The sequence below is a fragment of the Pseudomyrmex gracilis genome, unplaced genomic scaffold (assembly GCF_002006095.1).
Source record: "Pseudomyrmex gracilis isolate BER0280 unplaced genomic scaffold, ASM200609v1 scaffold_203, whole genome shotgun sequence".
Taxonomy (NCBI): domain Eukaryota; kingdom Metazoa; phylum Arthropoda; class Insecta; order Hymenoptera; family Formicidae; genus Pseudomyrmex; species Pseudomyrmex gracilis.
In genome coordinates, this window is record NW_018020787.1 from 218,967 (window position 1) to 239,868 (window position 20,902).

The 20,902-nt window shown below is 39.0% G+C and overlaps 4 protein-coding genes across 11 annotated transcripts; 2 read left to right on the plus strand and 2 right to left on the minus strand.

The window, feature by feature from the left end:
* Nucleotides 1–428: 428 nt before the first annotated feature.
* On the minus strand, nucleotides 429–4,348 carry LOC109858419 (brachyurin-like). 2 transcript variants are annotated; one of them, XM_020435631.1, is made up of 11 exons: nucleotides 4,116–4,348; nucleotides 3,810–3,875; nucleotides 3,489–3,571; nucleotides 3,191–3,285; nucleotides 2,930–3,080; nucleotides 2,698–2,841; nucleotides 2,450–2,605; nucleotides 2,028–2,102; nucleotides 974–1,195; nucleotides 748–855; nucleotides 429–627 (listed from the first exon to the last, which is right to left on the minus strand). In XM_020435631.1, exons 2-9 carry the CDS (start codon nucleotides 3,856–3,858, stop codon nucleotides 1,001–1,003), a joined length of 948 nt encoding a protein of 315 aa, XP_020291220.1. In that variant the 5' UTR covers nucleotides 3,859–3,875; nucleotides 4,116–4,348; the 3' UTR covers nucleotides 429–627; nucleotides 748–855; nucleotides 974–1,000. The 2 variants fall into 2 exon arrangements, with proteins under 2 accessions (XP_020291220.1, XP_020291221.1); XM_020435632.1 differs by having other exon boundaries at nucleotides 951–1,195.
* Nucleotides 4,349–5,085: 737 nt separating this feature from the next.
* LOC109858416 (protein canopy 4) lies at nucleotides 5,086–6,461 on the plus strand. The gene is made up of 5 exons (XM_020435627.1): nucleotides 5,086–5,392; nucleotides 5,592–5,718; nucleotides 5,801–5,935; nucleotides 6,014–6,178; nucleotides 6,272–6,461. Exons 1-5 carry the CDS (start codon nucleotides 5,284–5,286, stop codon nucleotides 6,426–6,428), a joined length of 693 nt encoding a protein of 230 aa, XP_020291216.1. The 5' UTR covers nucleotides 5,086–5,283; the 3' UTR covers nucleotides 6,429–6,461.
* Nucleotides 6,462–6,585: 124 nt separating this feature from the next.
* Nucleotides 6,586–7,518, minus strand: LOC109858417 (28S ribosomal protein S33, mitochondrial). The gene is made up of 2 exons (XM_020435628.1): nucleotides 7,410–7,518; nucleotides 6,586–7,308 (listed from the first exon to the last, which is right to left on the minus strand). The coding sequence occupies exon 2, from the start codon at nucleotides 7,247–7,249 to the stop codon at nucleotides 6,902–6,904; it is 348 nt and encodes a 115-aa protein (XP_020291217.1). The 5' UTR covers nucleotides 7,250–7,308; nucleotides 7,410–7,518; the 3' UTR covers nucleotides 6,586–6,901.
* Nucleotides 7,519–8,634: 1,116 nt separating this feature from the next.
* Nucleotides 8,635–20,889, plus strand: LOC109858421 (zinc finger protein 271-like). 7 transcript variants are annotated; one of them, XM_020435655.1, is made up of 11 exons: nucleotides 8,635–9,038; nucleotides 10,348–10,451; nucleotides 11,392–11,784; nucleotides 12,346–12,872; nucleotides 12,954–13,095; nucleotides 13,194–13,526; nucleotides 13,613–13,857; nucleotides 14,044–14,309; nucleotides 17,460–17,597; nucleotides 19,378–19,763; nucleotides 20,252–20,889. In XM_020435655.1, exons 2-11 carry the CDS (start codon nucleotides 10,401–10,403, stop codon nucleotides 20,726–20,728), a joined length of 2,958 nt encoding a protein of 985 aa, XP_020291244.1. In that variant the 5' UTR covers nucleotides 8,635–9,038; nucleotides 10,348–10,400; the 3' UTR covers nucleotides 20,729–20,889. The 7 variants fall into 7 exon arrangements, with proteins under 7 accessions (XP_020291244.1, XP_020291242.1, XP_020291245.1 ...); XM_020435653.1 differs by having other exon boundaries at nucleotides 8,636–9,038; nucleotides 17,460–17,681; XM_020435656.1 differs by having other exon boundaries at nucleotides 8,636–9,038; nucleotides 11,584–11,784; nucleotides 17,460–17,681.
* The last annotated feature ends 13 nt before the right edge of the window (nucleotides 20,890–20,902 follow it).

The following is a 20,902-nucleotide window of genomic DNA, read 5'->3' on the forward strand; positions in this document are numbered from 1 at the left end:
GCGAGGCTACGCGTTCCCCCATCGCCTCCGCGCGCCGTGAGTCGCGCGGTGATTGGCTGAAACGCGAGCGCCTATAATGGCCGCTTGACCCCACCCCGCGTGCTCCGTAATGGCGCGCGGGGTGGAGTCAAGCGCGCTATATGTATACGAGAAGGTATACGCCCAGGAGCTGGCGCGTATACCTACTCGCTAGACATACTTCCCTGNTACCTTCGCTCGATTTCAGCTCGTTTTNNGCGTNCCATAGTTTCCAACGACCAAGACTATTGCGCGTAAATCTTGTGCTCTTGTTCGCTTGATTATTTATTAGCGTGTAAAATAAAATAAAGAGAGAAAGGCAGGTAATAAATAAATAAAAAAATAAACAAATAAAGAAAGAAAGAAATAAATAAATATAAATAACGGACGAAATATTATGTGCAAGTCTTTTATTTTCAATACTTATCGAATATTGTGTCGAATTTTGTGTAGATTTTTAATAATCGACGTAATGACTTATTATTATTATTATTTATTATTAAATCTAAAGGATTCAGAGAACAGTTTTCGTAACGTTGATCGCAAAGTTGCTCGTGCTCAGCTTGCGTCATCTCATTCGGAAGCTCCTCGCTTCTCGACGTGAAAGGTCTGCAATGCAAATTTAATTGTTTTACATTATTTGTTCGTTGATTGTAATTTATATCGACATCTCTCTTTATTTCTCTTTACATCAAAACTTTCAAATATACTTTTTATTACAATACTTACGTGAATATGATTTTGAGAATATCCCCAAGCACACCGTTTTCGCTTAAAGCATATTTTGCAGCTTGACAAATTACTTTCAACAAACAATCTTGTTCAGGATAGCCCAGACTGTTGTAAAACGCACCAATGTCATTATTTACGAGCGTATATTTTGAGCTTAACAATCACACGTGTAATTAGAAGTGAGGTTTCGAAATACATACGTGTTGGTAGAGAATATATTTACGTGTGTGTGGTTTTAATCACAGTTTTGTTATCTTTCCAGTTTGTTTGTGAACAAGCTGTATATCAGTTGACGACTGAGACTTCGTTTTTCGAAATAACTTCCGTCGTAATAGTAGTAAGTGGAATTCCATTCGCTTGGCAATCCGTAATTCGCCTCGAAATAAAACGACATCGATACAGATTTGTCGGGAATGTCTACGGGAATACTCGAGGCAAAGAATATCTATAAAAAATGATAGAGAATGACAAATTATTTGTTCTGTAGATATTATTTTCTACATATATATTTTTTTAAAGTAAGACAAAGAGAAAGTAATAAGTAAAGAATTTTTTTAACAACATAAACGCATAACGCATCTTCACATTACGACTACGCTATGAAATATTATATTTCATAAATTTCTAGAGATCAAGGGATATTTGCAAAAAAAAAATTAAGACTTGTGATCAAAAAAGTATATTTCATTGTATATACATAACAAATTACCATCTGTAACTATGTACAAATTATGTATTTTTTTTAATTACAAAATGTAACATTCTAAGTATTTGGCAGTAATTGTTAATAATTTAAAAGCTGTAGGAAAAGTCATTAAATTTTGAAGACATAATGATTTACAAGTCAATATTAATACGCAACTGTGTAACGTATCAATTACATTCTTCTAACAATACAGCAACGGAATATTTTTTTTTACATAGTACATGTCTGTATATAAGATACACTAAAAAAATAATTATTACTTTTTTTAAATCTAATATCGTGTACTTTGTTTCTATTAATAGATTACTTTCTGTTAAAACCTATTTTATGCAACAGAAGCTTCTGATGATAACAGTTATATCGTATATAAGATATCGTGGAAATATTGTTGAGAGTGCTGTACTGAATCTAAGAATGTAACAATCATAATGTTTTCGTCTCCAATATTATTTTCCTCAATTCACTGTGTATCATAGTGTTAGTCGTTAGTTCTACTGAGTATCATTTCGATCCAGTCATGATAGTAAGCTACATTGGTAAACAATATCGGATAGTAGGTTGATAGACGTACGTTTCCTCCGTTTGAGCTTAATGCAATTCCGACAGTTACGTTTTCATTATAAATCAAAGCACTGCCCACGTCGCTCTGAAAAACAAGAAAAAATATTTTCTATGTTAAAATAAACATGAAAAACCAATTCGCGTATACATAAACTGATCAGGTTTCTAAAGTAATGTTCAAAGAATTCATAAAATGATAAATTAATTTTTTGTCACCGTATCTGACAGTTTTTCATTCATTTGTTTACTTTATCGTTGTTATAATTAATATTTTTACACAATTTGAAATTTATTTTATAGTTTTCTTCATTTCATATGTGCTTGGTTTTACCAAGAGCTAACACTCTGTGTATAATATACACAATTTCATGCAGAGACAGAGTAAATTGGAAACACATGCGAGTTTAACTAGTTGTTATTGTTATTACTTACGGTGCGAAGTATCTCGTATCTGAGTGGATCATATGCGCAGATATGTGAGTCGGAAATTTGGAACTGAATTTGGTGGTACAAACTTTCGCAACTTTCCCACGTGACTATATAAGTATAAGATGCTCTCAACAAGAAGGATCCTGGTAGCCTGGTTTCCTATAAATGTGAAAGGACATGAAGTTACCTCATATTAAATGACGTAATAGTATATCGCTCATTTTACAAAATTGCTCTTTTCTTGTACTTACAGATATTATTCCATATCCGGAAAGTTTTAACAGTAAGGGTGTTTGTCTCAAATATTGGTCTACTCCTCTTTGAGGCAAAGAACTCGTACGACTCCAGGGTACAAAATTAGTCATAAGGTTGGCTGGGAGAATATACACCCCTAACTGAGAAAAGAAACAAAACAGTAACTATGAGTTAAAGAAATATTCGAAGAAAAAAAAAATTGTTTTAATTGCTCTACGAATAGTTTACTTTGACTAATGCGATGTCGTGACGCCACGGATACTGAACATTGTACAGATTGTGTATATATATTTTCGTAATCTTGCGTACATTGACAGTAAGATCATCCTTATCTAAATTCATAACGACAGTATATGCATTTACATCGTGAAAATGTCGGCTGTAATTACAGATATACATTATATTGACATACGTATTATAGTTTTCTTTTACACTGTTCGAACTATTCTCTTTTACAAATATCTATTTTGATTAAAAAGTCACACTTACTGTACGAAGCATTCAGCAGCGGTAAGAACGAAATTATTATTAATTAGAGTTCCGCCGCAGAAAAGCCTGCGAGTCTTCGAATTTTCAAAAAGAATCTGTAAGTCACAATCTCTTAAATTTGTGTTTGAAAATGGCTTTAAAATTAATTAATTATCTAATTGGTACTTCTTATCTAATACGAATATAAACTATTCAATTTCTGAATGTTAAAATTAAAACTCGTGCAAAATTTATAGAGATCTGCGACGCAAGATATTTTATTCCATTAGAAAGAAAAATTTAATTTTCTTTGGTTTACCCGAAACGGTGTTTGTCTGGCCTCTATCTTTGGTATTTCCAAATTCAAATCTCTGTAATAAGTGTTATGACATGGCGTCACGTCTGTTGAAAAAAAAGACGCGATGTGAAATTTAAATAAATAAAGTTCAAGCCGTGTCGAAGAATCTGTGGCTTGTATTACTAAATTAAGTTTAATATAAATGTTATCGAAACATTGTTCAATTCCACATTTCATTGAAGATTATATGGATATGTTTTATAATTTATATAATTTTACGTTTTTTGTGGATTATATTTATGGTTGTTTTGTTACAGTTTTTTTTTGTTTTTATATACTTACACAGAAAGATGAATGCAAGACCAAAATGAAGCAAAGCTGAAGAAACCATTTTGAGAGCAATAAGCACTGTCGAACAGAAAGCAAATTTTTATATTTTAAATGTGAAAAAAATGAACAATTTGCTACATTTCGCAAGTCTATAGAAAAAGTCTGGACAAAGCTTGTATGTATTTTATAGTTTCTATTATTTTTACTTCCTTATTGTTTTATAGAATGATAATGTATTTGTTTTGTCTTAACAGTAATGTGCTGTATCTTAATTGCGCACCTTCGGAATTTTCATTAATATACATACAACTCTTTTACCTTTTTGACGACGCAGTCTTCACAAAAGGATTTACTAAAAAGATAAAAACTAATGTTTTTCAGTTCTTTACTTCAGTTTGTCTTAAAATGTAACGCGCACAGTCTTTATTGAGGTCACAGGATACTTCAATATTTCACGTTTATCTCATGACGAGATGTAGTTATAGATCAAGCGAAGTATATACTTCGACGACCGATGTCCGACAACCGACGTGGTCGCGGTAAACGTCTTCTTAAGCAGGAGCAGATTTAGTTTTTCTGTCATTGTTTTCGATTCAACACGCCAATAGGAATCGACATACACGTTCGGAAACATGTGATGATAGCGTGTACGACCTGTACAAATAATAATAGCAAGGAAAAATAAGTTTGAAATATTCGTTTTCTGTTTTGTTCGGGTTTATACACACCAACCGAATGTTGATTTTAACAGAAATTGTGTTTTTATTATGTGCATCGTACATTATATATACAAAATATGAAATTATTTATAAATAATGGAAGAAATTTACCGTCTTTTTAAAATTATTGCGCGTTGTTCACCAAACAAATTAGGTGCGTTCAGAGAACTCAACGGTTGAGAGATCATCACTTATGATAGGATTCTATTCTTCAAAATCTGCAGCGGTTCCAAAAGTATAATCCAATCAGAAGTGATTATCTCTCAACCGTTGTGCAACTGTTGAGTTGTCTGAACGCACCCAATGGGTGCGTTCTAATGGGTGCGACTAATAAGTTCCATTTGGCACTCGCGACGAACGGGAGCGCAGGCTGCGTCCACATTGTCCAATCGCAAATGGTCACGTACGTCAAATCGACCAATGCGACATGAACGTTGTAAACCCGTTTAACATTAGGTCTGTTCTTTTTCCATACTTTGGCTACACTAGTTCACAGTCTATCTTTTTCTTTTTAATATAGATTGATTGGACACTTTGTCAGACTGGCGTTTAGAAACTAACCTTTCGTATAGGGTCTAATCGCATCAAACCAATTTAATTTTCATACGTGCCTCGATGATGAGTAACAATGTGTAAACTTGAGCTTATCGCCGGCAATGTTTTTACGTGACGTATAGGTCACATCAACATTTTTGCAAAATTTCAGTAATTTTTATGGCTCGCCGGTTAACATTTTCCTTATATTTTGTTATATAATTTAAGAAAATATGCTTGCGGGTCGTGCGATTTTATTGAACTTGTTATTGTTCGCATGTTCTGTCATCGGTAATAATCTTGAGGAAGAACATGGTGTTAAGTATGCGAATAAATGTGAAGGTGATTTTATTGTTTACTTTTGGAGAGCAATATATTTTTTGTCTAAATAACAATACATAGTGAATAACAAACTATATAGCGAATTTACAATATCACATAGTTAATTTATTACGAAAACATTGTTTTATTTCTTCCATAAATGTGAAACAAATACGAGATTACATTAAGTGAAGAATGTAACAATAATTTTACATTACAGTATGCAAAGTTCTAGCGGTGGAACTTGAAGCTAGATTAGACGAAACCGGAAAAACTCGTGATGTATTAGAGATTGGATATTCAGTAGACGATATTGCACCAAAGAAGAAGAAAGAGTATAGAAAATCGTAAGCAAATATTATTGTAAAACAATTATGTAATAATATATGGCACATGGTTATTCTAACTTGTGGAATGTTCTTTTTTCAGAGAATTACGTCTGTTAGAATCAATGGAAAATGTTTGTGAAAAGATATTGGAATACAACATACATAAAGAGCGTACAGATAGTACAAGATTTGCGAAAGGCATGAGTCAAACCTTCAGAACACTCCATAATCTTAAGTAAGATCTTACTGTAATATTACAATTGTCAAAATTGATATTAATATTTTCTGTAAATTAATTAATATACAATTGCAGAGATAAGGGAGTCAAAGTAGAATTGGGCATTCCATACGAACTTTGGGACAAACCGTCTGTGGAAATTACGACTCTAAAAACGCAGTGCGAAAATTTGTTGGAGAATCACGAAGGTGATATTGAAAACTGGTATCACAATCACCAGGGAAAAATTCCTTTAATTAGGTATCTATTCACATACATGCATGTATATGTGTGATGATTGTTTCAAGTATATCATTTACAAGATGAAAATAATTTTTGCTGTTTGAACTACAGATACTTGTGTTCAGAGCGTGCGTTGAAAGGAGAAAATGATTCTTGTCTGCACGAAAAAGGCGATACTGGAAATCTTGAAAAGAAGAAAAGAAAAAAGAAAACAGCAAGTGGTAAAGAAAATACAATAGATGAGTCACAGAATAAGGACGAGTTATAAAACTGAAACCTTCGTCGTTCAACAGACTTCTGTGTATGTACATATACATATTATTACAAACTTGAGATATATATATATAATGTGCCATGTTTATTATAGCAATGATATATTAACTTTATATATAATAAATTCTTTTTATATTTGTTTTTAGAAGACTCGCTTATAATTGTGTACATTTATATAAAACTGTTGTGATATTTTATCAAATATAAATAATCATTCCACAATAAAGTAACAAACATTCATAACACAGCTACAAAATAGAGCAAAGATGGAAGATTCAATAAGAAAACAAATGTTTAACTTATTTTTCTATTTAACTCTGATATAAATAAAACACATAATGCTCCATCTTTTTTGCTATGTGTGTTATTACATAGTTATGTAATAATATATTTGTTTGACTGAAGCAACATCCTCAAAGAAACATTGCATTGGCGTCCGAATACAAAGTAAGTCAGATTTGTTGTTCTCTATTCTTTATTTTGTTTATTTCTGAAGGGAGGTGGTATCCATTTCGTTTTACCACGCAGAGCTCTCAGACGATCGTATTCCTCTTTGAAATCTTGATGCTCGTCTCTGTACAATCCATAATTACGCAAATGTTTCATCAGTGTTTCCGTTTCCTTAAATCTCGGATAATATTCGACAATCTCAGGTCGTTTGTTTATCGGTTTCTCACTGAACAGTTTAACGACTTTCATCGATTTCAAATTAGTCGGTCTGACCACTTCCCCGAAGATTCGATTGCTCAGGCGATTCATACGCATTGCGTAATTAGTGCCTACTGTTGCCAATTCAACGTATTTGTTCTTACTCATTTTTTTTCTCCGAACTTGGCTAGATGGTGACAATTGTTTATGTTCCTTCCGAGACAAATCTGTAAGTAGGTTAGAAGTCAAATCTGCTCGTCGAAAACTAAAAATTCGAGACAACAATGCTCATGTTTGACAAATCTTAACAATGTTAAAAATAATTTACTTGTTAACTGTGCGTATTATATTACACACTATTTTTTTTTCACACAACATATACAAGCGAAATTCAAATCCTACTGCAATCAGATGACAAATGGTCACATATCTATGTGTATAGCAAGAATTTATCGAGACGCCAATGAAAATTGGCCAGCGGTGTAGAATTTTTGAACACCATCATCGGGTGCGTTCAGACAACAACGGTTGAGAGATCATCACTTATGATAGGACTATTCTTGAAAATCTGCTGCGGTTCCAAAAGTACGATCCAATCAGAAGTGATTATCTCTCAACCGTTGTGCAACTGCTGAGTTGTCTGAACACACCCATTAGGTGCGTTCAGACAAATCAACGGTTGAGAGATCATCACTTATGATAGGACTATTCTTGAAAATCTGCAGCGGTTCCAAAAGTACGATCCAATCAGAAGTGATTAGGTGCGTTCAGACAACTCAACAGTCGCACAACGGTTGAGAGATAATCACTTCTGATTGGATCGTACTTTTGGAACCGCAGCAGATTTTGAAGAATAGTCCTATCTTAAGTGATGATCTCTCAACCGTTGATTTGTCTGAACGCACCTAATGGGTGTGTTCAGACAACTCAGCAGTTGCACAACGGTTGAGAGATAATCACTTCTGATTGGATCGTACTTTTGGAACCGCAGCAGATTCTGAAGAATAGTCCTATCATAAGTGATGATTTCTCAACCGTTGAGTCGTCTGAACGCACCCATTATCTCTCAACCTATCTTGTGCAACTGTTGAGTTGTCTGAACGCACCCATCGATTTCTAGCTTCGTCGTGAACACAAGCCCTAAATAGATCGTTTAGCGAATAATCACTTAGATGGCGCGGCGCGCGGTCCACCTTACGTACGTTCGTAATTGCGCATTTTTCCCGCTACCGGAAATGGACGAGACGCGCGTGCGCCTGCTGGCTGCGCGCGCATCTCCGTGAGAGAAACAAGAGCGAATCACGGCGTTTATTTTGCGTAAATGCGAACGTGCCGACGAGATTTCGTCGCGAGATAGGGCTGAGAATTCATTTTTCGACATCGTCGATCGGATCGCCGGGCGAAAAACGCCCGAACATCCGATCTCGTGACGATCGGCCCTGGCGATGCCCTGCGCGCGTAAGTTCCTGCGGCGGGGTGGGCGAGGGGCCGCCATGACAGTCGTCGTATTTTCTGTTAACCGCGAGCACGTAGGTCCCGCCGGTGAAGTTTCTGTGAAATTGTCGCGGGGCCCGGAGTCCGGCGCGGCCAAGAACGGTCGTTCCACGTTTTGCCTCGGTCGGGCTGCCCGTCGCGGCTATTGAAAAGACGGTTAGAGAGGGCGCGTGGCCATTATCGGCGATTTGCTTGTGGGCACTTTTGGCGAGGTGAGACGTCGAGAGAGGCCGAAAAGAGCGCGGCTAGGCGGGGCGGTGTCGAAGAGAAGCAAGCTGCGCGGAGCCCCCTCCGTCGCTTTCCCTCCCTCCCTGCCTGTCCCCGCTCCTTCCCGTTCGTCGGGACGAGCGCGCGTCTCCCCGTATATGTACGTGTGTGCGTGCGGCAAAGGAGACGAGGAGGAGGCGGCCACGGAGCCGACGGACAACGAGATGCGAGAACCGCCGACGGCACCGCGCACCACGTGAGTTCTAATTTACCTGTTTCTACCTGTATTTCAACCCTCGGGAGTCGGAGTCGAGTCGCACTGCGCCGCGGCGCGCCGCTCTGCGCCATACCGCGCGTCCGTTTCCCCCTCGCCCCGAATCCGCGTAGCACGTCCATCTTGTTGGCTCCCTTGTCCCCGTTGCTCTCTGCATACATGAAAGAGCGAACGAACGAACGAACGAACGAGCGAGCAAGCAAGCAAGTGAGCGAGCGAGCGAGCGAGCGTGCCAGACGAGAATGACGCGATTGTCAACAAAGCATGGTGCTCGACGACGGGCACTTGGCGACGATACCGAGGCGACGACCACCGCGGATGCTGATGAATGGTCGCTCGCGCTCTGTTGGCACGCTCTCGTTCGTTCCTTCGTCGCGACTGTTTCGCGCCATCGAGGTTTTTCTCCCTCGTTTTCAAGTTTCGCGCTTTCAAACGCCGCGTAAATTTCTCTTCTCTTGATTAATTGTTTTTGTCTACGGACCTCGGTCGTCGCGCCGCGCTACGTAACGATCGTGAAAACGATCGAGCAAACGGTTTGCGCGACCGAAACGAACCGAGAGCTTTCGTCGCCGCGCCACATCGCGCATCGAGGATGACTCACCCTTTTCCCGCTCGCGAGCGAACAAGAGAGCCTTTGCGAGAGATTATTACCGCGCGAGGTTAAAACTTAAATCGTACGCGCTACGTTATTTATCTCGCTCGCATTGTCTTAATTATTATCATCGTCATCGTCGTCATCATTATGAGCAGCGCTTTCCTTGTGTTCTCAGAGCGCCTGCTCGCCTGTTGTTTACGCGCACTCGGGCGCGATTACGCACGAGTCATTTTGTCGCATTCGTGGCACGGCTGATTTTTCGAGGTTAAACGAGGACGATGGTGCGTTTCGCCAATCAGACGGCCCTCAATGGCGCAACAATCGTCGCATATTGTTGGTCGCGCGGTTCTACGGAAGACAAAGTCGCGAGTCGCGACATCCCATTCTCTCGCGTATGTTTGCGATTACGCGCGAACACATCGACAGTCGCGTTTTAAATATCTTATTCGATAATATGTGTGTGTGCGTACTCGCGATGTGATACGCGCAGTCGGGGATATTTTGCAAATCGATATTACACAACAACAAAAAAAAAAAAAAACTTTGCAAACTTGTTACAAATTTTATTGTAATTGTCACACAATCTGTGAGTAAAAGTAAGTTAGTTTAGTTTCTGTGTCAGATGTTTGACAATGTAACGAGAGATATTGTGTGACAAATAATTGTTGCAATATATTTTTTTTTTTTTTTTTGCAGGATGAGAAATGAAGTGTCAGACACAATTAACTGATATCCTTCAGTGAACGAAGATGAATAGTGAACAGCATGCATTGCCAGCGACCACGCAGGCACAACAAGAGGTGAGACACTTTCCAGTTGCGAAACAGGCTATATACCAAACTACAAATGCGCAAATAATAAATTACACAGATGTACTGTGCTGTTTCCATATCGAAATATTGATAACGAACTTTGTTAATTGTTACAAATTTATTTTTTGTTTTCAGTTTACTGTAAGAGATTTTTGTTCTGTTGTGATTAAATTCGTAATTTCAATTAAAATATACATGTATATATGTATAATTTAATACATACGTATAAAAGTGGTCAATATTGTTCTGAATTTATATCTGTGTGCAATATTATTACATTTGTATTAAATATTAATTATAGATCCTTATTTGTGTTCTCTATATCGCATATTATTTGGTAAAAAACATCACTTAGAGAGTTGTGTAGGTAATTTGTAGGTTTTAGTTTTAGAAATGCTTGTAGCACATATCATTTTATATGATGACGGCTTATGCTTGGACTTGTCTATTCTTGTAACTCTAACTTTGCTTATCTCTTGTTCTCAGTTTAGTATATAATATATATATCTTAACATAATGTTCTAACAAGTTGCATATGTCCGTATGTAAGCTTGAAAGCAGAAGTAGCCATTTACAAATTTAGTTTGTATGGCTTGACACAGGTGAATGTACAAAGCGTTTGTTTTTCTTAATGCACACACGCACACATTGTACACACGATACAGAAACATATACTTGTATCTGATAGCACAAGTCTTCACGAACGAATCCACAGTATCTTTCTTGGATGTACTACAGAGATCACACTAGAGAGAGAGAGAGAGAGAGAGAAAGAGAGAAAGAGTGTGAGAGAGAGAAGGAGAAAGAGAGAGAGGGAGGGAGAGAGAGACATATGAAAAGTGGCGCATTTGTTGATTGGATTTCAGCCTGGTGCATGCCGCTGCATGCCCTATCAATGTTGTACAAATGTTTGAATGTATATCGGTAGGATGTAAACGCGGGTCAAAGTGGTCGTCCTTCATACCCAGGTGGTTTGGCTACTGCGACCGCGAGTCTTGGCAATGTAGGGAGTATTCCCCATTCATCCGCGGACCTGCGTGTAGGTACTGCCGTAGCGTTAGCCTCCTCGGTAGCTAAGTATTGGGTCCTCACCAATCTGTTTCCCGGACCGCTACCTCAGGTCTCGGTCTACCACTCCTCGCATAGGAGTGGTGGAGGTGGGGAAGCATCTTCCTCCAAAGAGCCAGCCTCTTCACTCAACCAGGAAATGGCGTTGACTTCCAGCTCGCATCATCAGCAACAATCAACAGCCGCGCATCATCATCATCAGCCTTCAGTTAGCAGCAGCAGCCATCACAGTTCTCTGCAGTCAAATCCACAGGTTTGTTAATGCGTAGCGGCACGTGTTACTGTGTAATGACAATTTGAATGCTTTACAAAATACTCCGATTTTGGAGTAAAGTTACGCTTTTGCAGGAAAGCCGCGTTATTTTTCATGGTTATGCGTAGGCGGCACACAGCTGTAACGGCAAATAGACGAAAAGCATCGACACTTTTATTATATTTTTGTTTTTTTATAGTTTGATAAATTTATATTTTGTTTTATGTAATTTATTATCATTTTCTGGAGACGATTTTTTTTATAAAATTATCCTTTTTATTTATTACTTATGTTTTGCATAGGTGCAGATTAAATTTTGCGGATTGACGATTATGTATATTTAAAACAATTAGCGGGAAAAATTTATACAATTTTATTAAGAAAAAATTGACAATATTGTAACTTTGTATAAACTTTTTATTCGAAATTCTTGATTTTTAATCAAGCGTGACGAATCAGAAGATACATATATGTGTGTGTATGTGTGTGCGTGTGCATAAATATTATATATTTATGTACATTTATACATCTGTGTACAATTATGTATCTTTTATTTGACAGATTCCCGTATCTCTTCCCGGTTTGAATTTAGACGGCGCACACATACCGGCGAGTGTTAGTCATCTGCAGGCTGCACATGCACAAATGCAACAGCAAATGCAGGCGCAAGCACAGCAGCAGCTGCACCAGCAGCAACAACAACAACAGTCGCAGCAGCAGCAGCAACAGCAGTCTCATCACCAGATGCAAAATCATCAGAACGCTCAGAACAATGGACCGTCCGCGCACAATCAGACGGCACAGCGAGACGACAACAAAGTCAAGGACGAGGGCGGCAGTTGCACCACTGAGCGTTGTAGCGACAATCAGGTTCACTGTCAAGTTCAATGCGATCTACAGTTACAACCGCCGCAGGATCTTCAGCAGAGCTTGATGCAGCAACAGCAGCAGCAACAACAGCAGCAGCAGCAACAGCAACAACAGATCGGGGTCAACATCAGCGGAAATTCCACTACCGAAGGGGGAAGTCAAAACAATTCCGAAAAACCTGAGAAAGAAAAGGAATTGCGACAGCTGAATATGACCCAGTACGTGTGCAAACACGTCTAATTCTCAATTGTTGTTATCGATATGTTTTTGAGACAAATGAAAATAATATATATTTGCAGATTTCAAGTTCCTGATTTGAAACCAGGAGGACATATGATGGATGTGAGAACGGCGGACGGATCGGTGGTGAAAATCAGCGCGGGAAACGAGCAAGATTTGGCGAAGACTCTTGGTGTGGAAATGGTACAAAATATGTACAAGGTACGAAAAAGATATCGTTGCAGTCATTGCAAGTATGTTGGAATAACATATTGAGCATATTGAGAAAAATAATTTCGATAAATGTTTCCGTTCGACAGGTGAATGTCGAGGATATTAATCAACTCCTGGCGTATCACGAGGTGTTCGGAAAGCTGCAAAGTGAAATTGCAGCCGGTACGACTTTGGTCGGCAGCACTGTTCCTACGCAAACAGTCACCACGATACAGAACGGCACGCCGATCGTGCAGCAAGTTCAACTCAACAAATTTGACATAAAATCGAGCGACGGGGAGGCAACGCCTGGCCCAAGCGCGTCACCGGTGTCGGTTGGTAGTCACGCTTGCGAAATATGTGGGAAGATCTTCCAATTTCGTTATCAACTCATTGTGCATCGCAGATATCACACCGAGCGCAAACCGTTCACGTGTCAGGTACATAGATGTAATGAATTTTTTACGTACAAACTTGTGTCTCTGAAATTTTTTTGTATTAAACGACATGACAAACACAATCTCAGGTGTGTGGTAAAGCGTTCTCGAATTCGGGCGATCTGACGCGTCACGGCAAGTGTCACCTGGGTGGATCTATGTTCACCTGCACAGTTTGTTTCCATGTTTTCGCAAACGCGCCGTCACTGGAGCGTCACATGAAGAGACACTCCACCGACAAGCCGTATAACTGCACGGTCTGTGGCAAAAGCTTCGCGCGTAAGGAACATTTGGATAATCACACGAGATGCCACACCGGCGAGACACCGTATAGGTAAACTATTTGCTTATGTATCTCGCTCGAAAAAACGTATAACTGAGGTTGGTAATGGCGCTTTTTTTTTTTTACTTTTTGTCGAATGGTCGAAATTGTTGAGTTATGCTGTTTCTTCGACGATTTTCGTATTTTCTGTTGTACTTTAGAAAGAAGAAGAAATATCTTGATGCTGTTGTGTTGCAGATGCCAATACTGTTCCAAGACGTTTACTCGAAAAGAACACATGGTAAATCATGTTCGCAAACACACTGGCGAGACTCCGCATCGATGTGATATTTGCAAGAAGAGCTTCACTCGCAAAGAACACTTTATGAATCACGTAATGTGGCACACGGGAGAGACTCCGCATCATTGTCAAGCGTGTGGCAAAAAGTATACTCGCAAAGAACATCTCGCTAATCATATGCGTTCGCACACGAACGACACGCCGTTCCGTTGCGAAATATGCGGTGAGTGAAAAACAAATTCTGCCATTTTATTACGTCATTCTATTATTACTGTCCGCTCGAACGCGACAATATCTATTTGCCCGAATAATCTCGAGTACGAAAAAGAAACGTTTGTCAGCGTAAATTATCGGTAAAAACAAATTTCGATATTCTTAATGGGACGATTCCAGAAACTTAACAATTCCGCCTGCGTAACTTCTCGCGCGAGTAATTTATTTTTATTTTTATTTTTTTACAACACGCCAGTTCAATCATTTTTCGCAATGTGCACGAACTTTTGAACAATCGATTGAGTTTCTGAGCGAATTATTTCGTCGTAAAATTTCACAGCACGGCTGTGACAAACGTGTCGCAAAATATTAGTCGCTAGATATTTTATTACGAAGAGTTACCGCGAAGTCATCTCGCGGATTTACTGAGACACGTATTTGAAGCTTTGAGAAGGTAAGTAAAATATTTAATTATACATTCCAGTCGACGATACGTAACGCTCTATATCAACTCTTACTTTCTGTAATAATTAAAAAAAATGTAACTCACATGTATAAAAATTCTGATCACAGAATCGTATCTTGCGATCGATATTTATTTTTATCGCAGATATAAAGTGATCCGTAGTCTGTTCTCATTTTTAGAAGTACTTTTATTTTTACTTTTATACTTGAAAATATTTGACATTTATATGAAACATATATATTTCTACAGGATGAAGAGAATCAAGGAGTAAAAATAAAAAATAAAAAAAAAAATACTGAATTTTTAAAAAGTGAATTTATATATTACAGGTTTGGCGCGTAACGAAACTATTTAAATTTTATTCTACATTTTAATTTCATAGAAACGCAACGTATATTCTTGTCCTTTTAATTTTATGTTGCATTGTAGTACAAAACTTGCTACAGTGTGTATACTTCTCAGAGAACGCATTGTAAGCTTTAGACGCTTTGTTTGTAACTCGTTTTGCCCCTTCTCCCACGTATAATTTTTCCGCAAATTTATCCCCCGCATCAATGTGCTCGACCAAGGTCTTTATCGATAAAGAAACTTGCATTTAGAGAAGAGCACATATTGTTTATTCCCAGCCAAAGATCGAACGGGCTTTGCAATAAAAAAAAAAGAATAACTTGCAAAAAAGTCACAATTTCGTCGCGTCACGCATTTCTGCGCTTTGAGCGGAAACAGTCACAGAGCTTAGGCGCGATCGATGAGATTTGACAAATGTCTCTCACCTCTCTCTCTCTCTCTCTCTATCCACCCCTTCCCCTCTTTCTCTCATTCTTTCTTTCTCTCCCCTACCTATAAAATCAAGCGTGTGCATCGCGCGTCTCGTTCGGCAACGCGATGCGGTTCAAACGAGAGAGAGAGGAAAAAAAAGTTACGCCGAATGCAGTATGCGAGCGCGGCGACGGCAGCGGCGAGCCGCCGTTGCAGCCGCAACCGCGCCGGATATTCGCGGCGATGAAATAAAATTCGCGAGAATTGATCGCGCATCGCTAGCGACCGGCCCGCGCCACCCCTCTTTCCCTCGTCCGGTCGGCTCTCTCGCGGAGCGCGGTCGTGCGCATTCCTTCGCGGAGGCGAAGAGAGAGAGAGAGAGAGAGAGACAGCGAAGAGACGCCCCTCTGATGTTAGAGAATCGTGTCGGTGCGCTTGCCCTCGTCCGCTCGCACCCCTCCTAACCCGCCCTCCTACGACGGGGAACCCCTTTCTTCCTTCTTCAGTCCTCGGGAATCGCGCGAACCACCACAGCCGCCGGCCGGCTCTCTCTCTCTCGTTTCAAAAGGAGATCTTTTTATTTTTCACCTAACGTCTGGTCGTGAACTGTGATGGCATGACTTGCTATTTCGTAAATTTGAGCGGTTTGTATAATAACACGAATCGCCGATTACATTATCCTGTCGCTCTCGCATGTTCTTTCTTGCATGCCGCACTCCCCGGCCCTCCTCACTCCCCGAATACATCGTGTTTTAACGTGCCATTTTATATCTGATATGTCGGAATTAATTTCCACGACGCCAGGGTGGCTTTCTTTTGCCTCTGGTCGTCGTCTCGCTTGACAGAGATTGTTAAACTTTCGCTGCAAAACACCCCCACGATATTTCCTTCTGCGAAGTGAGAATAAAACACGATTTTATCGTTGTCGTGAGAATTCAATTTTGTTGATTTTATCTGACGATAAGAGCGCAGTAACGATTGAACAGTTTTTCTGCTGTTTAACCATCACTGTTTCAAAAGTTCAGTTTTTTTTTTTTTTATTCGCGTTCCAAATTTCATTCACAATATAATTCTTTTCATTTTGTTCGCTCTCTCAGTTAGCACGAGTTTTTGTTGAGAGACGCAAATCGGATATTTCCGTTACAACGTGTGTGTTCTAGCGTGTAAAAATTGTGTCAGTCGCGAGAAAGAGCAATTAGTTGCAAACGTGACGTAAATGCATTTTCAGCGAGCGCACTGTGCGTCGGGTGAGGCGGAAAATCGCGTCGCTCAAATTCAAAATTTGTAATTTCGTTCTACAACTGAATTACAAGCATGCGCGCCAACATCTACACATGTCACGTGACACGTGTATACATACAAGCGCACGTTGACCGCGTCAACTTTGTTATCAGACAGTGACAAAAAAACTCTCCTGCGACCTTATTCGATTTTCTTTGTGACATATTTTTGGGACATTTAAAAAGAAAGAAACATTTTATATTGACAAACTGTCTAACGCAACAATTTCAAAAAATTACGTAAGAACGCAAAATTGCTGATCTTTTCGCATATCACTGTCGCAACTTAATTGTATTTTAATTTCACGTAATTTTACATCTGTGTCTAAATTTGTCTTGTGACTTCTTTATGCGCAGGACGAACGAAGCGTATCTTCGCTCACCCACTGATTTAAACGAACTGCAGTTATCCGAGATCATGTTCAAAAGTATATTTATTTATTTAAAAATGTGTTTCTTTATACAAATGTTTTTATTGCGTGTATTTCTGAACCCTACTCTCCGGGATCATGGAATCGTCCCATGCGCGCGTGATCTGTACGCGCACTTATACGCGCAAAATTCCCACTTACTCGTCCGACATGTATGTGTTTGCCAATCTAACGTGAAAATGTGCCTGTTCTCGGTTTTTCTGTTTGCCGCCGCTGTACCACAGGTAAGTCATTTACGAGGAAGGAGCACTTCACGAACCACATAATGTGGCACACGGGCGAGACGCCGCACCGCTGCGACTTCTGCTCGAAGACGTTCACGCGAAAGGAGCATCTCCTGAACCACGTTCGCCAGCACACGGGTGAGTCTCCACACCGATGCGGCTTCTGCTCCAAATCGTTCACCAGAAAGGAACACCTTGTTAACCACATCCGCCAACACACAGGTGAGAGCGGTTGGCAGATGTTCACTTCACGGGCAACCGATATTTCTAATCGTTTATATTTCTATTAAGAGTAGTTTATATATTTTCGTGGTCTGTTTGTATATTGTTAATTTTACAGCAAGAGAGAAAATACGATCAGTCCTTTATTTCTGTTTTTGTTTTATTTATTTATTTTTTTTTTTTATTCTCATAGAAGTAAGAAATCAATAGGAAGAGAGAGTTTTATCTCGCTAATCTTATTAAATAAACATTCATATACACAAGTGCATTTTATGTAAGTGATTTGATTTGAACGCGAGTCGAGACAAGCATCTCTTCACACGCTTCCGGTGTCATACATACATTTCAATCTGGCTTACATTACAGACTGTTTCACTTCTACTTGGATTCACTTGGCTCGTCATATTAGTCTTTTCAGTCGCTCGCAACATACACTATCGTGCGTCTCAACATTTTAATTGTCTCTCTGCTCGTAAGAGACCTGTAACAAATCGAACAATTGATTCGCTTAGAAGTGGAACACTCTGTGTACTCTGTGACGTAATTTAGTTAAAAATCAGATTTCTGCATGAGAATCGAGCTTTGTTTACACAAGGATCGTCTAGTTTCGTTATAAAAAAAAAAAAAAAAAAATTTTATTCAGTCGCTCTCATCGTATCGGTGTCCTTTCACATCATTCGCGCGCTTCAACTCGAGATCCACACCCTCGATCATTACACAAACAACTTCCCCAACCACCGTTGAATCCCTTCTAGGAACATTTGTTCTGCCTAATACACCGCTCTCATAACATACCTTTTGATTAACAGTATTTCAGCATTCCTCGCATTTATTAAATGTTATCATCATTTGCATTTTTTTTTTTTTTTTTTTTTCGAAAAATGACAAGTCGACTTTTCACTAGCTTGAGAGACTTGTAAATGAAAAATTCAGTCACACGTTCATTTTCATCTCATTTGTCGTAGATGGCACAAGTCTCGAGCTCCGTTTAGTTTAACGCTAAAATAATCGAATCAATTAGATACAAGATTTGAGAAAACAATTACGTTGTTTTGATTATTTAATGATCGAATAGAAAATTTTGTGCTTAAAGTAATTTTTGTAGTGTGATAGTATTTATTTCGATATTTGTGACATACACAACGTTAGACAACTTGCGATATATTACACGTAAAGAGTATATCAGGATATATATATATATTATGTATAATTTATTACTGTACAAAGCTGACTTTTCCCTTCGATGTAACGTAAGAACACGGCAATATCGAATGTGTCTGCAAAAGTAAGTTTCAGCGCAATTTATTCAATATCATTATCTCTGAAATAAAAATGAATCAATAATTAAGTAATTTATAAGAAATCAAATTTGTGATAATTAAAATAAGTATTAAACTCAAGTTTTCAATACACTTCCCTAAAGAACGAATGAGACCAATCGACACACATAGTTTGTTACATTTGATAGTCATTCGGTTTTTACACAATGAAAATTTTAAATTGCATTGTTTTTCAGAAAGTATTGAAATTTTGTCTCGAAGTTTGTTCGATATTGTCGTATTTTTTTGTTTTCCTCGCGCGTTACATCAAGCAAAACTCGCCTTGTGCAGGATAACTCCGACTAAGTTCTGAATGACAGAAACGTGTTTTGTTTCTTCAAATAAATTGCAAAATTTCGTTTGTAAAATGTGTACAGGAGAAACACCCTTCCGCTGCTCGTATTGTCCAAAAGCATTTACGCGGAAGGATCACCTGGTGAACCACGTCAGGCAGCACACGGGTGAGTCACCGCACAAGTGCCAGTATTGCACCAAATCCTTCACGCGGAAGGAACATTTGACCAATCACGTGCGTCAACACACAGGCGAATCGCCACACCGATGTCACTTCTGCTCCAAGTCATTTACTCGTAAGGAGCATTTGACGAATCATGTGCGCATCCACACTGGCGAATCTCCACATAGGTGTGAGTTTTGCCAGAGGACGTTCACTAGGAAAGAACATCTAAATAATCATCTCCGTCAACATACCGGAGATTCCTCGCACTGTTGCAACGTGTGCTCCAAACCGTTCACAAGGAAGGTACGTTGGCAAAAAATTCGTAAAATCATTGTTTCATTGCGACAAGATCTTAAGTAGTTGGCAGAATTTGTAGTAGTTGACTAAAAAAAATTTTTAATTTTTTAGTCTATTAAAGAACTAAAAACAAAGTAACAATTTAAAAGCTCGTGAAAATTTGCAACTAAATATTGATAAAAATTCTTATCACATTTAAATCGAAAATTTACGTGCTTGGTTTGCATTTTATATATATGAAATACTTAATTTCCAATCTACTTCTCTATGAAACTTAAAAAATCTATTGCAAAAGGCACCTTGGCCAGATTTCCCGCACACACCTTTCCACCAAGAACGCCTTTCCAATTCGGTCACCAAGACACTAAAAAAAGTAACTTTAATTTCAAACAAAAATAATTTTGCTGTTAAAAGTTTAACTACAAATACTCTTTTCATTTGTTTAAATCGCAAAATGCAATAGTTTTTTCATATCTCTTGATTTTCTGTTACAGGAACATCTTGTGAATCATATGCGTTGCCACACCGGTGAACGTCCATTTGTGTGCACAGAATGTGGAAAGAGTTTCCCATTAAAGGGCAATCTGCTCTTCCATATGCGCTCACACAATAAGGGCAGTAACGCTGAAAGGCCGTTCCGCTGTGACCTGTGCCCCAAAGATTTCATGTGCAAAGGACACTTAGTCTCGCATCGGCGTTCGCACTCGGACGAGCGGCCGCATAGTTGCCCGGATTGCGGCAAGACCTTCGTCGAGAAAGGCAACATGCTGCGGCACTTGCGCAAGCATGCGACCGAAGGACCGCCGACGCAAGTTAGTACACCGTCGGCCATACCGCAATCGAGTGTTCTACCGATACCGGCGGCGGCGGCAGTCCTGGTCGGACATCCATTAGCGCCTCCAGCACCTACCGTCGTGCCGCAACACACAGTGGTCGTGCCGACACCGCCCGGTGTACTGGCGTCGTATTAAATAAAAGAAAAAGAGAACGAGGGAAAAAAACGGGAATACAATTTTCAAGCTGAAATCAAGTAAGAAAAAAAAGAAGATGCTGTGTATACTTAATGATTGTGCCGAACAAGTGTGAAGAGATTGTGCGTCATCTATCGTTTTTCTTAAAAAAAAAAAAAAAANNAAAAANNANTT

Coding starts and splice junctions, on each gene's coding strand:
- LOC109858421 (XM_020435653.1), top strand. CDS start 10,401: ATGAATAGTGAACAGCATGCATTGCCAGCGACCACGCAGGCACAACAA. Junction 11,785..12,345: donor CTCTGCAGTCAAATCCACAG/GTTTGTTAATGC, acceptor TTTATTTGACAG/ATTCCCGTATCTCTTCCCGG. Junction 13,527..13,612: donor GCAAACCGTTCACGTGTCAG/GTACATAGATGT, acceptor ACACAATCTCAG/GTGTGTGGTAAAGCGTTCTC.
- LOC109858419 (XM_020435631.1), bottom strand. CDS start 3,858: ATGGTTTCTTCAGCTTTGCTTCATTTTGGTCTTGCATTCATCTTTCTG. Junction 3,286..3,488: donor CCAGACAAACACCGTTTCGG/GTAAACCAAAGA, acceptor TGTGACTTACAG/ATTCTTTTTGAAAATTCGAA. Junction 2,606..2,697: donor CCGGATATGGAATAATATCT/GTAAGTACAAGA, acceptor TCACATTTATAG/GAAACCAGGCTACCAGGATC.
- LOC109858417 (XM_020435628.1), bottom strand. CDS start 7,249: ATGAGTAAGAACAAATACGTTGAATTGGCAACAGTAGGCACTAATTAC.
- LOC109858416 (XM_020435627.1), top strand. CDS start 5,284: ATGCTTGCGGGTCGTGCGATTTTATTGAACTTGTTATTGTTCGCATGT. Junction 5,719..5,800: donor AAGAAAGAGTATAGAAAATC/GTAAGCAAATAT, acceptor TTCTTTTTTCAG/AGAATTACGTCTGTTAGAAT. Junction 5,936..6,013: donor AGAACACTCCATAATCTTAA/GTAAGATCTTAC, acceptor ATACAATTGCAG/AGATAAGGGAGTCAAAGTAG.